Below are 15748 nucleotides of genomic sequence, written 5' to 3'. Positions count from 1 at the left end.
TTTGTTAAGTATTTTTGATCACTATTTAACTGTTGCTCAAAACAGTGGTAAGCAAGTTTTCTTCGATAGTCCTGCTTTTCAATGACAGTGATTGCGTATCTTTTCCATGTCAAAAGTTATCAACAGTTTTGATTTTTCTTCTTGTATCTAGTTTTACTACAGTAAACAGTTACAGTAGGTACAGTTACCTACTTCCATTGCTGGAAATTCCCCCTTCCCTCATGAGGAACTTATATGTCAGAAGTAGCTTTCCGGTACTACTTGTGAAAGTATGTGCAGGTAGAAAATCATAAACTCAGCTGAGCTCCATGGGGTGCGTTTTTCATGATGTAACCTGCTTTAAAGATTGGGCTCATCAAACTCTCGTTTGCCCAGAGAGAGTATGCTCCATCTCCAATGGAAGGGGACTTACGCATGTGGAATCTGTGCAGAGATAATAGTGGTAGACAGATGGGTCTGAGGTGGAAACAGACAAGAGGTTAGCCTGTGGGAGTCATGGGAGAATGAATTTGCAGTTTTCACTGTGGCTGTCTTCATCCTAGCAGTTTTGCAGGAGCTGACCTTTCTTCCCATTTGTCCTTCTCAGCTCTTTGCCGTATAAGCCTTGCATTTGTGCAGACACTGTGGTTATGGTATTACGAGTTGGATCTGTAAGACCTGCTGTGATTTTCACTATATCATGGGATATGCAAAAAAATTTCTGTGTAGGTGGTCTCACTAAAATTACATCTGACCTGGAGTGTGGAGTCTGTGGTAGTGTTTTGTTGGAGTGTGCTAGTATGACATAGCCTGAGAGCTATGCTTAGTGAAAACGAATTTGGGAAAGAGAAGCAGGAAGCTGATGATTCCAGAGGTTCTTTCAATCTAGCCAGGAGGAACTTAGCTGTGATTAGGGTATTTGGTGACTGGAGACAGGATAAGAGGGCTGAGGCAGGATGAGTATAGCAGTCATCCTGACATCCTGAATTGCTTTTGTACAAAGGCCTCTGTAAACATGGTCAGCTCTTGGTCTCAGAAGGCAAGCTTTATGCTGCCAGCTTGTCTGTTTTTGTCCTTCCATAAATCCAAAATTATAGTGGTAGCTTTGTGCAGCCAAGCACCAATAGTGAATGGAGGTTGGAAAAAGGAATGAGAAGCCACAGTGGTACTGAGGAAATCATGTGGCTGCAACCGTCTCTAGGAAAAATTAACATCTTTTTAACCACTATCCCACAAAAATGTTTTTCTTTCTGGGAAAAATATAAAGCTAAGGTGGATAGAATACTAGAAGTAGTTGAAACATATGTGGAGAGGACATTGCCTCATGTAAATACAGCCTTTAACAAACCATTTCACATTTTACCTGGACAGAAAAATCTGTCATTACAGATGAATCTGGGAGTTAAAACAAGTCTACAGAAGGGAATATGACATTGTGACTGAAAATTAAGTTCAAGTTGAATTTCTTATAGTACAATGCACAGTCTCAAAATAGTGGCAGTAGATGTGGAGGTTAAAAGAAAAAAGAGTACATGGTGTAGGGTTGTTTTGTTTGTTATTCATAGTCATTCTTGTCTTAAACTGTCTTTATAACTTTTTATATTTCCAGTTGAGTTTTTGAAGTATAGGTGCAAAGAGAAAATGTTTTCAGAATCATAAGCTGGGGTGTGGGGGGCATGTTATTTAATCTTACTGTGTTAAATTGTTATTCAAAAGACAAATGCACACTTTAAACATATGTATTGTAGCTGTTGCAAGCTTCAGGTTCAGCAGTGACACGACTGTGTCTCTCCAAGAAGAGCATTTTTTTTCCAGTAACATAGCATTTGAATGAATTTTTGATGAAAGACTGAGCAGAAGTCATTAATATTCACAGTGAACAAAAGAAGAGCTCTACTAATGTCAACTCTCACTCCATTTTTCTCTTTATTCCAAACACCGTCCATTATTCTGAACTCTTATTCTACCAGACTGCCCAGAGTAAATACAGAACAAATTCTTCATGCTGACATGTTTTGAAGAAGCTTTTCTTAGTTATTTATAAAGACAAAGCTTTTTTTTTTTTTTTTTTTTTTTTTTAAATTTTTTAATTGAATGATTAGGACATGTAGGTGTCCTGAAAAGAGATGATGGGAAACTGAGACACTGTGTGGCAGAACACGGGGCTCTCCAATTGAAGCCAGGACATCTGATTGTTTGAATTCTTTGTAGAGGTGATGTAGAGGAGGATATTTCTATACATTCATAAATCTTAAATAATGACATACCACGTTAAACATAATTAGACTGAAAACCTGTATATTCTCTTTCATAACGAGCAAAAACCTTTTGGTCGCTTCCAATTTAGATACGAATTGATACAAATAATGTTTACTTCAGTATATAACAGGTGGTAGAGGGACAATGTTCAATTCCAAACTACTTTTTCCCATGGATAGAGAATATGAGTAGACTTTTTCCATTTCAGTGAGCATATTTACGGCTCTTGTCGGGATTGTACTATGCAATTCAGAAAGCAGGAGACTAAACCGTGTAGCGGTTCTGTAAAAGAAGGAAAGCTGGGTTTTAACTGTTAACTTTGATATACTTTACAATCTCTTCTTCTGTTTATACCTAATCACTTTTAAAGTTTAGATAACTTTGGTCTACATTTTATTTTAATTTTTATTTTTTTTTTTAATTTTTATTTTTTTTATTATTTATTTATTTATTTTCTGAGCTCTCCACAACTCAAAGAAACCTGTTTTTTCTATATGTAATACATATACTGATGACAGTGGTAGAACATTTCAGCTCTGGATCTCTGCAGTTTGCCTGAAAAGATCCCATCTTACGGGGTTCTAAAAATAGTATATACATTAGTAGTGATTTCAGGAGTTTCTTGTCTCAGTGTGTTATTGTATTAGAGTTTCTGAACTCTTGTTCTTCAGGTCATCATGATCTGAGCAGGAATAGTTTCAAAGCTTGCATGAAGCTAACCTGTTAATACTTAGGTTTATTTTTCATGGATAAGGTTTTTTTTGTAATTAGTCACTGAAAGGATACTCTGTAAAAGAAATCAGGTAATGTTAAAACTAAGTCTTTTGACTTTGTTCTGTGTGTTAATATTAATACAGTCTTTGCATTCTGCAAGCAAATATTCATGCTTTTGTCTAAAACGTAAATACTGAAATACAGAGAACAAATACAAATACAGTAATTCAGATGGTTAGTCTATTACAGTATTATTCATTGTTAGGGTGCGGTGATATAATGAGTACTGAGCACTTCTAATATTTTCTTTTAATTGCAGATTCTACCATTTTTATGCATAAGATTTGTGAATGGTAGACAATTTGTCATATGTTTAATTTTAAACATAATCCCAATTTGGTGGAACTAGACTCCTAGGGCTTAATTTCATGTGGTCTATATTGATGTGTGTATGATGGCTATCTACATGAGACAGCCATGTACTTTGTTTCACTTAGTTTTTAAATCTTAGAACCTGTTTATTTTTAAACAGTCCTCTCTTTTCTGGCTAGAATACAAGGGATAAGTAGTTGATTAAGATACATCATTAATCTGAGTTGCTGGCAAATTGAATTATAATTTGTTGTGGACAGAAAACCTATGAGGAATATCCATATTGCAGTCTGGAAGTCATTTACAGAAACAGAAACAAGTTACAATAGAATTTCTGTGCTTTTCAAATTAAGGCAAAGCAGGAAAGCCTGACAGACTTGAGCAGGAAATAGAGGCAAACAAAATTTAATGTAACAAATCTTAATTTTGATTAAATTGGATAAATTAGATATTAATCTAGATTTCTACATGTGAGCAAAATTCACTTATCTGCTTGCATAACTTGTATCTGTAAATCTATTAAGTCATAGTTGGAACAAAGATGACAGTTCTGCAGTTAAAATCCAGATAGAAACAGCCTTCCAAAATAAGCTAATTGAAGTTTATGTAGAGAAATCAGTATTTTGTTTGACTCAAGATGAGACAGAGGCCATATCATTCATGGCCATTAAACCTGAAAGTAGACTTAAAATGCTTTGTCATTTTTTCTGACTTGCTTTTTTAAAATTTGTATTATGATTGCATATAAGAGATATGTGTATTTTTCTAATGATTTTAGTTTCAGAAGTTTTGAAGTGACCTGCTTCTTAAAAGCTGAGACTTTCTCCTCCTCCCTGAGGAGCCTATTCCAGTACCTAACTACCCTTTCTGTAAAGAAGTTCTTCCTAATATCCAACCTAAACTTGCCCTGGCGCAACTTGAGGCCATAGGGCAGCTGAGTCTGACACTTCGAATTTCAACAGAGAGCATATTAGAGCTTCATCTTCTTCTTGCAAAGAGATGATTTAAAAAAATTAAAAGGCAACGAAACATGCAGATAACATTTGGCGTCAGGATAGAATACATGTATGTAAGATTAGGCACTTCCTGCCCCTGGGGTTTGCAGTTTTGTATTACAGATTATCATTATTGCTTACACTTTTTAATGAGATTGAGAAATTTCTTTGGCTGTAGTGTAAAGTGCCAAAATACGTTTACCACAGACCTGAAGGCAAATAAAATAGTTTTAGAGGCAGCCTTGGGCTTTGGTGAGCTTTTTGCTGAAAGGCAGACTCAGACTTCCCATGAGATCATTGGAGAGATAAAATGACTAAAAGCTCTTCAAAGCTAGGCCTTAGGACCCAGCATAGATAATTCTCTGGTGGTGGTTTGTATATGTATATAAAAGGAAAAAGAAAATAATAATAATAAAAAAAGGTATTTACAAATAATGCAATTTAAATAGAAATGTACTCAACAGGACTTGAAGTTACTTTTTTAGTATCTCTTTTTATTTCTATGTAAGAAAATCTTAATATAACTTAATATAATTTTAGGCTTCAGAAGACAATGAAAGAATATATGCCCAGTTTTCAGAGAGGTTATCTTACTTATTTTATACCAAATGGCTGCTACATGTAACTCAGAGGCATTCAAATTAATTTGCATAACAAGTACCTGCACTGTTACTCTAACCCTATACTGTATGTTAACCTAGTTGCTTACTAATAATTCAGTATGAAATCCTAAGTTAAAGCTGTTCTCTCCCACTTTTTCTTTTATTACTTTTTTAGTTATATTAACTCTAAAATTTGTTTAACAGCAGGATATTGTAGAAAAAGCCTTCACTCTTTGATGCTGTAGGTAGAGTAGTAGAAGCTAAGAGTTAGTTTATGCTGGAAATAACAGAAAAAACGATGAAAAAGAGCTGGGAAAGATGTTACTGAGATGCTGCTCTACTTCATGGCCTCTTGTTTGCCAGATTGTAAAGCAGAATTATATCATGGTCGTGTATCATCAGATGTATAGCAAGGAGCAATTCTGTAGAGTAGGTCTAAACAATTCCAGGTATTCCAAGGAAGCAGCTTGTTTTCTGAACAACTCCTGCCGCACATCCCGATCCCTGGCTGTGTTTGCCTGGTGCTGTGGGTCGGAAGTGAGGACAGGAGCAGGTCACCCAGCTGGAACCACTGGAGCCACGGCTGCTTTCATTTATTCCAGGCTGCAGCCTAGCTCTCAAATGCCTGCAGACAGGGAGAGGACTCATTACCCTGTGCCTGTAGCCCCCATCAAAGGATCTAGCCCTCTGTTTATAAAAATTCTTAAAAATCTTATCCACAAGAAGCTGTATGAGGATAAAGCACTTATTGTTCTTTAATGTTATTAATGGCAACAAGAGAACTTGCCCGAGGGCAGAATTTCTGGATAATTTGTGATGTACAAAACACTCGGTATAGTATTTCTTTTGCCTTTCTCTTCTCAGAAGATACTTGCTGCACTATTTCACTTGGTGCAGGCATTAGCTTTCCTTGATTTGATGAACTGTAATTTAGTGTGCTTTTAATATGGTAATTTAGGTGTACTGTGTTACATGAAGAGCAGGGCTAAATTGGTATTATTAACTTATGGGAACTATTATTTCCCATAGTAAAATTTGAGAACTTACATTTTTGAAAGTATTATGGTGGCACTTTTCATGAGACATATGCTTACTTAGAAATGTGAGTATCCAGGTAACTGCAAGTTAACTTCCCCTAATTTAAGTATAATTGTTTACATGGGTAATTGTATTCTGGGAATGACAACACAGTTATGTTAAGAAAGAACCAGTGAGACACTTTAAGAAAACATTACAGAGTAGAAGTAAGATGGTGTGAAAGCAAATGGCAGAAGTGATAAAATAATAATATTTTTATATATGCATGTATATATTTGTGTGAATGATGGAGCCAAAATGAAGACAATTTAAAAAAATAGGACAAAACAAATTCTTACTGTAAATTATGTGGAATTCAGTGGGAACTAATCTTATTAATGCTCCAGATTTTCTGTGGTTGTTGCAATAGTGCTGGTCTGTTGTGATTTCTTGGAAAAGTAGTGAGAGGAAAAGGAATGTATTGTGCTGATTTCAGTGACAATTGGAAGAGTGTTGAGTTTTCTGGCATACAGCCTATTCTTTGGGCCTGAACAAGGTTGCAATCTCATAAAGGTTTTGATGTGTACATTTGCTACAATATGCACTGTTTCTTTGTGAAATGATAGATCAGCTTGTATTTGATACATGAAGAAAAGATTCCACAGGGAAAGAAATTTTTAAGCAAAAGTTTTGCTGCTAAGCTGTAGGCAATGACTAAAGCAAGAGGTAAAGTTTTATGTAACTTGCTTTGGAGGCTAAAAAAATTTACCCAGTAATGAATCAATTTAATCTGGTTCAGTTATTCAGTAAAATCCTGTGAAAATATTATATGCATTTCTTTGAACATGTTGACATTTCTAAATTAGGTTCTTGCTACTTCTTCAATGATACAAGCAGAAATGCTTTTTTCAGTGGATGATGGAAGATGTTTTTATTGTCGTATCACTGTTGTCATGGAAACTTGTGTATATCATTGTTAAACAGAGTTGATGTAAGGATCTGACATCCCTGTGCCTTATTATTGCTAGCTATTGTATGTATTTTTAGTGTGCTTTCTTCAACACTGTAGTCAGTGCTTAAGAACTGGTAAGTTGCTCTCCTGCTTCGCAACTGGGAACTCAATTACAGGATTAGATGGTCCAGAGAGCCCTCAGTACAAAGTTCTTTGCTATAAGGTTCTTTTCAATACAGAGTTATTAACAGTTTTATTTCCAAGTCCTTTGTAGTTTATTATAAACACTACTATTTTTTTCCAGCAAATTATTTTGAAATGGAAGCTTTTTGGATAGAATGAGCTTTATTTCATTTTTTATATATTCAGTCTCTTCAAAATAATGGATATTTTCAAAAAGTGATTTGTCTTTGAATGTGCTGCTAAATTCATAATAAAATCTCTTCTATGTAGCTGTCTTAAAGTGGAGCATTATGCTACAATGGAAGCCTGACTACAGCCCTCAAGATTTAAACTGTCCTGAATACCACATATGTGTAACTTGTGGTCTTGTTTGAATCTTACATTGAGCACAACTCACAAAGTGAAGAACAACTACACAAGAGTCAGGGTTCTAAGAGCATTCATGGCATTCGGTGTTTTGCACAATTACAGTATGTATTTATTTACTTATTTATTTTGTTATTTTACTTTCCCCAACAGTTATTTATGATTGGAATTATTTGTCTTGGTAAAAAAATGAAGTTACTTGAATAAATTTTTAATCATTGAGCAAGTGCCAGAATTTTCTTGCTTTTTTAATCTTTGGATTTTAAAAGGTAAGATTTTAAATAACTGTTAATGAAGAACTTAGTTTTTTTTATTTTATCATCAGCTGTCACAAACTATTTAATGCAAGATTAAACTTACTTGAGAATCATAGAAACCTGAAATTTTCCAGAACAGTAAAGTAATAGGGGTTTTCAAAATGTATGCTTTGTTTATGAGGTGATAGGTGGCTGGATATACTCATAACTGAAATAAATTTGTAGGAAAGGTCCAATTTTCTCAATTCAGGTAGTTGATTTCTAAATAATGCCACAAGAAAAATTCTTCATACCCAGTCTGCAAGTTTAAGAAAATACGTGAAAGAGAATAAGTCTGTTCATAAGCCAAGTATATCTTTTCATTGTTTGTAATGTAGTATAATAGTGTACTTATTAGATTACATTAATCACTGAAAAAACAAAGGGAGCATCTTTAGCTGTTTAGAATGTGATGGCGCAAAGTTAAAAATATTTACCTCCAGCTTCATATCTTTTTACCTACAATTGGTGATAATTTTAGCTGTAATTCACAGCAAGGTAAAATTTCCCATTTCTCACAAAACAAGCCTGATATTTCCTCTGTAGGATTTATGTTTGGATAAAATGAAAATTTTTTGAATGGAAATATTATCTAAACCTTTCTGCATTTGAGGGATAGAAAGAGAGAAGCCATGTCATCCCTTTTGAGTCTCTCTTCTGCTGAATGTGATTTAAGTTCTATGAAAACCTCACACAATAACCAAGTCAACTGTTAATTTCATTTACTATCCATCTTCTGTAGGACGTGTGTTGCAGGGCAGATAGCTTGGGTGTGTGCTGCTCTCCACCGGCTACAGTGACTAACAGAGTCACTGCTCTGCCATTAGCTCTGGTGGATGACCGTACCTATTTGGACACTTGAGTAAGGTGAAAGGGATTTTATGACCATGGGCAAGAGAGGGGAAATCTGCAACTGGGTCAGGTACAGTAGATGAAACAGTGGCAATGCAGTCACTTTGTCTCCTGCTGCTTCAACTTGTGAAGGATTTTCCAAGCTTCTGGTTAATGTGAAAATTAAGTGTAGAGTGGAGATGCCAAATTGTTAAGGATTTAATGTTCATTTTAACAAATGAAAAATTAGAACAGAACAATGGAAGCTGTGTAACCTATTTAGGAAATACCATTTTTGAAGCCTAAAAGCTACTGTGCAAAAGTAGTAGGCACTTACATGAATATTGTCAGAAAAATGACACTGTGGCTTTGTGTTTTTTAGAACTCATTGTCTGAAAAAGTTTTATACTTGTTTCTTGCAGTATATTGTTACTCATCACAGCTAAGTTTACATCTGCATGGCACAGTGCACCATGGTGAATACTCCCACTTCTGATTGGGTCTGCATGATTCATTTCTCAGGATAATTAGCTGTGTGGAAAAGGGTTTATTAACTCAGGCAGTGTCATGATAGCATAGCAACACTGCTTCTGTTTAACCAGATTAGTTTAGGTATTATTATGTGAAACTATTTGTACTGTGTGAATTTCTAAATGATCTGTCATTAAAATGCAGTTGTGCTTAAATACCATTTCTGTGAGCACATTTGTAAAATAAAATAATCTACTCTTATGAGACATAAGGCACTGAAAAACGATTAGGTTTTCTGGGTTTCACAAATCGGAGTTGTAACATTTTATTCTTATTTATCGTTAAAAAATACCATTATAATTCCTTGATTTACCAAAGCTTTGAATAAGAACTTCTGTTGAATGAAAATCTTTGCTTAGATGATGAGATATTCGCAGATTTTGGGCTGCTGCTGACAAATGCAGTGTTAATGATCTGACAGATACAAGCTTGTGGTTAAGCTTTCTCTTTAAATAGAACCATCACTTGAGTTACTTTTGCTGATGTTAATAGATATTTCATATTCAGAAGAGGCTAAATTTGGCAGTCTGGGAACCCATGCTTTCATTCTGTTTGTGACTGCAGTGCTGATAGCCTAACTATGAACTTCCTTGGGCAGTGCTGCTAGTAACTTCCAGCCTGATAGATGAGTATTTCTAGAAATGAGTTGTAATTGAATCTCAGTGCTTACAAATTCCTTATGTGCCTTTTGAAAAGAGACCACCAGCTGTGTTCTGTTGAATTAATTGTACTTATTTCTGTGATGTGTGCATCTGTCCGGAGAGAACAGAAAATTATGTTCTTTTTTCAGGAAAGTCTGTGGGTTGATTTTTAACTCATCGAAAGCAGGATAGTTGGAGCATTAAAACTCCACCTCTGTTTCTATCATATTTTCAGTCCGGAATAACAAAGGAGTGCATTCGTAATACATACAGCTGTAATGCTGTGCATATTTTGCAGCCAAATTACCTCTGTCTTTGCCTTGCAATCTATGTTGAAATGCCTTATGAAGAATTCTATTAAATATGTTTGAGGTTGTTGTGTTCAGGTACCTTTTCTGGGACAAGCAGTTTCTACTATCCAGTGAAGTGATGAAAATTCAGCAATGTGTGTGAATGGCTCAGATCTCAGAAAGGTTTTTGGGATTATGCCAAGTCCAGTGGTGGTGCTTGTTCAGTGATGGAACTGAGTGTAGCTGCTGAATTGCTGTGTACATCTGGACTAGAAAGAGTGGAGGTCTTTGAAATTTCTGGCTAACATCACCCAAATGTATTTCTAAAAATACTGAAGAAGGATCAAGGAGATGGCATTACTCTGGATAGGTATGGTCACAGCTGTCTGTGATCTAAACAGGATGGTTGCCCAACTGTGCAATTGCTTTGTGTGTGTGCTGGAACAACTCATACTAATGGGGATTTAAGTTCCCTTATGCCTTGTTCCTGACCTGTGAGATCAAACTTGAGATGAAATGTGAGACATCAATGCAGGATGGCTGGCAGTAGAAATCTGGTGCTATGCAGAAATTCCTTGGAAAATTTTAATGAATTTATATTCGGTAATTCCCCGAATACTTGCTGTGTGTACGCAGAGGCTCTGCAGATATTCTGAAAATATCTATAATTCAATTATAAAATCTAATTTCACCACAACCTGCATGCTTTCAAATATTGTCTTTATACAGCTCAGCAGTCCATTCCAGTGCAGTTTTCTTACAATTCTCAGAAACTGGATTTTAAGCGGTCTGTGTTGTTTCATGCCAAAATGAATGATTACATACTCATTATGTACAGTGGAAAATGGTTCAGAAGTTAGGAGGTTTTGGAAAAAATGCATATTTTGCAATTAATCTTTGATAAAACAGTACTTCATAATGTTGAAGATTTAAAGGTCATTATTTAACTAGATCTCTATTCATATTGGACATGGTATTTTTAGAATAGTTTTTAAAATACCTGTCAACATACACAAATATTTGCTATGCCAAACGTGCCTGTTGATTTCAGTTTATTTATTGCCTCTTCTGGAAATAAATTCAACTTATTCTTGACCTGCAGGCCATGAAACCATAATGGAGCCATAATGCACTTTTAAACTGTGTACCTCTTAAATGGTCACAACAAATTCTCCATATCCCTGGAAGAGTCCAAGGCATGGTTGGATGGGGTCCTGGGCAGCCTGATCCAATAGGAATGGAGCTGGATGTTCTTAAGGGTCCAACCCAGAGCATTTAAGGATTCTTTGAAACTCCTCTCTGCATTTTATCTGGATATATTTGAATTTCAGGGTTGCTGTATGGTACACTGAATGTTATCAGACAGTGTTCCATTCAGAGGATGAAAAAAGGTGTTAGGCAAGCTTCTGTGTCATATACCCTCTAACAACATCTATTATCTGTGGAGTACCATACTGAATAACTTCTATGTATACTTAGTATGTATTCTGTAATATTTTTCCCTTACTCCTTTTTTTTTTTTTTTTTTTTTTTTTTTTTTTTTTTCCCCCATAATATTGTATTTTTCTTTATTATGATGATTTGCAGTAGTTGCTTTGCAATCCCTGTGTAATGGAAATTATGTGGAACCCAGCATGTTTGAATGTCCTGTTATACCTGACATAGGTGATGGAAAAAATGAAACTGTGAAATCAATTTAGGCTCATGTTAATGTTAAAGACAGGGATCTCTTGGAAAGAGTCCAGCGGAGGGCCACAAAGATGGTGAAGGGCCTGGACCATCTCCCCTACGAGGAGAGACTTAGGGAACTGGGTCTGTTTAGCCTTGAGAAAAGAAGGCTGAGAGGGGACTTGATCCAGGTTTATAAATACCTGAGGTGTGGGAGCTATAGTGGCGAGGCTGGTCTCTTTTCAGTAGTGCGTGGGGACAGGACTAGGGGCAACGGGCTGAAACTCCAGCATAGGAAGTTCCGCACGAATGTGCGCAAGAACTTCTTTACAGTGAGGGTGACGGAGCACTGGAACAGGCTGCCCAGGGAGGTGGTGGAGTCTCCTTCTCTGGAGATATTCAAGACCCGCCTGGACGCCTACCTGTGCGACGTGGTGTAGGGAGCCTGCTTTGGCAGGGGGGTTGGACTCGATGATCTCTAGAGGTCCCTTCCAACCCCTATAATTCTGTGATTCTGTGATTCTGTGATAATCTTTATTATGAAGAAACCATTACAGGAAAACCACAATTAATATATTATCCTATGTTTGGTTACACGAAATACAATGTAACTATGCTAAAAATCTGAACAGGCTCCCATCATCCCAAAACCCAAACAGTTTTGACTTGGTCATTTTGACTGTGTTTACTTTCCAGGACAGAAAACAGAAAAAGATCTTTCCATATTCAGCAGTCTTTCATAGAATCATAGAATCATAGAATCACCAAGGTTGGAAAAGACCTAAAAGATCATCCAGTCCAACTATTCACCTATTACCAATAGCTCCCACTAAACCATGTCCCTCAACACAACATCCAGTTGTTCCTTGAATACCCCCAGGGGTGGTGACTCCACCACCTTCCTGAGCAGTCCATTCCAGTGCCTGACCACCCTTTCTGAGAAGTAATATTTCCTCATGTCCAGCTTGAATCTCCCCTGCCGTAGCTTGAAACCATTTCCTCTGGTCCTATCACTTTGCAGCTACTGATAGCTCTACTCTACTCTCTTAACTATTTTTCAGTGTCTTCACATATATAATTTACTACATGTGGGAAGGAAAGATAAATTAATGGTGCTGGAAGAATACCATATTTAAAACAGTATCACAAAAGCTTTGGTGCTACATTTCTGACTCTTTTTTAGATCTTAACATGTGGCGTTTGAAGTCATTCATGAGTCTGTTGCTTAGGAATGTATCTTCTGTGGTGATGGTTTTCAGAAATGACCTGTTATTGTGCATACCCAGCTTGTAAGACTACACTGCTCATCTCCACAAGGATGAAATGTCCAAAATCTGTTGTACTAAATTATGGTTGATCCTCACCTACACAAACCAGGCCTTGAAGTTTCAATCTGAGCATCAGCAATGCCAGTTGAAATGTGGGCTTCATGAGCTTATATTTGAAATAACAGGATGAAAAATCTTGAAGCTTTCTGTGCTATTAATCCATAATGAATACTACATCTTGATTATTATAGACTGAAAGCATGAAAGCAGTTTGTGCTTTTTTTTCTTAACATATTCTACCTCATCCCCCAGGAATGTGTGTTTTTAAATAAGATCCTAGTGAGCATTGTGTTTAGGCTCAAGTACTCAGTATGCTTTGAAGAGGTATTCCAAGAGCACACATTGCTTGTGTCTTTGCCTGATTGCAAAACCCTTTAGTGGTGAATCAGTCTGCTAGATTGAAGTTCAAAATCATGACCTGTATAAAATGAGAAGTATACATGCTACAGTTTAGAAAGAATATAATAAAATTGTGGTTACTCTGACTGGTCCTGTAATATGTACTTACATGTTTTACAGATGCAAACTCTGTGGCACCATATCCATTGGAAAAAGGATGTATTTCAGTTTCATATTAGCTGGACTTCATATTGAGAAAGGTTGGTTTTGAGATCACAACAATTTTAATGGTGAATGAATCTGCATGGCTGTGTAAATACATAGCCATGTATGTCTGTAAGTATGCAGATGCATTTGTGTCTGTCTATGCACGGATTTAAACTTCATTAATTTCAGGCATGCTGTAGAGTCTGAGCCATTTCCTGGAACTCTGAACCTTTTTAGAGTTCTCATGTTTTTTCCACATATTTATTAGTAATATGGAAAAAGTTTAAGAAATTGTTTATGCTTGATCGAAAAAGACTGTTTCCTGGTAAATATACTAGCTGCAGCATCTACTGGAAAATGATAACAGTGTATTTTTTTTTTTAATTGGATCAAAAAAATAAAATTTTGTGATGACTAGTTTTGGAGTCTGCATGCCTTGAATCTGCACAGTTCTCCCATCAGTGTTTCCCTTTTAAACCTGTTAATTTTGCTAAATTACTTATGTCACAAATTAATTGAATCACAGTATTTTAATTACATGTGTTCACAGTCATTTTATAAATAGTTGACAGGGATAGGTCATTTAATTATATTTTATCTGTAAGAAAGCATTAGCTCTGCTGCAACTGATAGCTAGCAAGGCCATCTGCAATGCCTTTCAGTTCACTCACTCTGAATTGTTCAGATAAAGACTGTCAAGTGCTGCCTAAATAAGGAAGGAGCCTTGGTAAAGTTAAGTGCAGTGCAGGACACAAATGAAGCATTGATTCCAGGCATGCTGTAGAGTCTGAGCTGTTTCCTGCAACTCTGATCCTTTTTAGAGTTTTCATTGTTGTTTTCTCCAAGTATTAAAATGCGAGTATCTGTCACTCAGGAATTCACAGAGGATGAAAATGAGAATGGAGAAGAAGAAAGGGTGAGTTAAACCCAATAGCTTTGAGAAATATATATTTTTTCTTTACTTGTTACTCTTTTAGGACAAGAAACATGGAATGATTACCTTTCTTTTATAGGTCTTCCTCAAGCCTGTTATTGAGGACAGAAACATGGAGCTGGCCCGAAAATGCAGTGAAATAATAAGTGATGTAAGTGACAGTGATAGTTTGCATCCTTTCATTTGCATTTCTCTTTTCAGTGGTTTTATTTTTACTTTATTTTTACCACATACATACATTTACAGTCCATATTTATTCAGAAATGTGCCATGCAGCATGTGCCCATCCAAGGCGCAAATATAGAGCACAAATAATAGAAAAGCACAGTGTACTCTGATACCTTGCATTATTAGTTGTGGAAGAAGGAGTTTTTTGGAGCACTTAGGCTGTATGAAGCATAGGCCTAGGAAGAAGTTTCAGAAGTTGGGTCTCATGTGGAGGATGACTCCCTTGAGAGCACTTTGGCTGATTTCACCAGTAAAATGCCGTATTTTTGCCAATTGCTGCCCAGTCCTGTGAAGTCTGGTTGGTTAAAATAGAACTGGGTACTGTACTTACATAGCTGTAAAGAGAGAAGGTGAAAGTCAAGCAGATGAACTTTGGCTATTGTCTATTAGTCTTTGGTGATAGAAGCTCAAATCTAGATAACAGACTATTATTGACTTGCAGCTATGGGAAAAAACCCATTGAAATGATAAGTTAAAGCGAGTTTGAAAAGTAGCTTTTCCAGTTTGTATGAACTGCAATTGGAATGATAGTTCTATACAGCATGTTGAGGATGGTGTCAACTGAGAAAATGTCAGTGGAGAGAGACTTTCTTTCACAACTGTTCTCCGAATGAAACTGAAATTGCGGCCTGGTTCATGTTGTGTTATAATATTACCACAACACATGTTGCGTTAGTGCAAGGTTCAGGATGTTATTGTTCAAGGGGAATGATTTTTGGAGAATAGGACATACAGAATCTACATTTTAAATGTTTAGGGGATATGTATCAGAAAAAAATAGGAAACTCAGAAAAACTGTACCTCATAGATGTAGGTTTTACAGTGCTGGCTCAAAAGTTTGACTTCACAAATGGAAAAGCTTTTTCTTTGCCCGTGGACCATCTGGTAGTATTTTAATTGTCACAAGAAGACTGCTGAAAATTAGAAACAACCTTAAAAGAAGCTACCACGATGGCTGCTTTGTAATCTCAAACTGTTTTAGGAACTGTTAGAGATTATTACTATTTTTACTGATG

The 15748-nt window shown here is 36.2% G+C and overlaps 1 protein-coding gene across 2 annotated transcripts in view; it reads left to right on the top strand.

The window, feature by feature from the left end:
- Positions 1 to 15748, top strand: part of NEBL (nebulette) — a 231978-nt gene that overhangs the window by 129622 nt on the left and 86608 nt on the right. Inside the window, exons 1-2 of one of the 2 annotated variants that reach the window (XM_072327239.1) lie at positions 14415 to 14486; positions 14584 to 14655. The exons of the other annotated variant lie outside the window; for it this stretch is intronic. Of the exons in view, the coding sequence (XP_072183340.1) occupies positions 14424 to 14486; positions 14584 to 14655 (135 nt within the window). The 5' untranslated portion in view covers positions 14415 to 14423. Of the gene's footprint in view, positions 1 to 14414; positions 14487 to 14583; positions 14656 to 15748 lie in introns of those variants that run through there. 2 annotated transcript variants of the gene reach the window in all.

Source organism: Excalfactoria chinensis, chromosome 2, assembly GCF_039878825.1.
Source record: "Excalfactoria chinensis isolate bCotChi1 chromosome 2, bCotChi1.hap2, whole genome shotgun sequence".
NCBI classification, from domain to species: domain Eukaryota; kingdom Metazoa; phylum Chordata; class Aves; order Galliformes; family Phasianidae; genus Excalfactoria; species Excalfactoria chinensis.
This window is presented reverse-complemented; position numbering and strand designations above follow the sequence as displayed.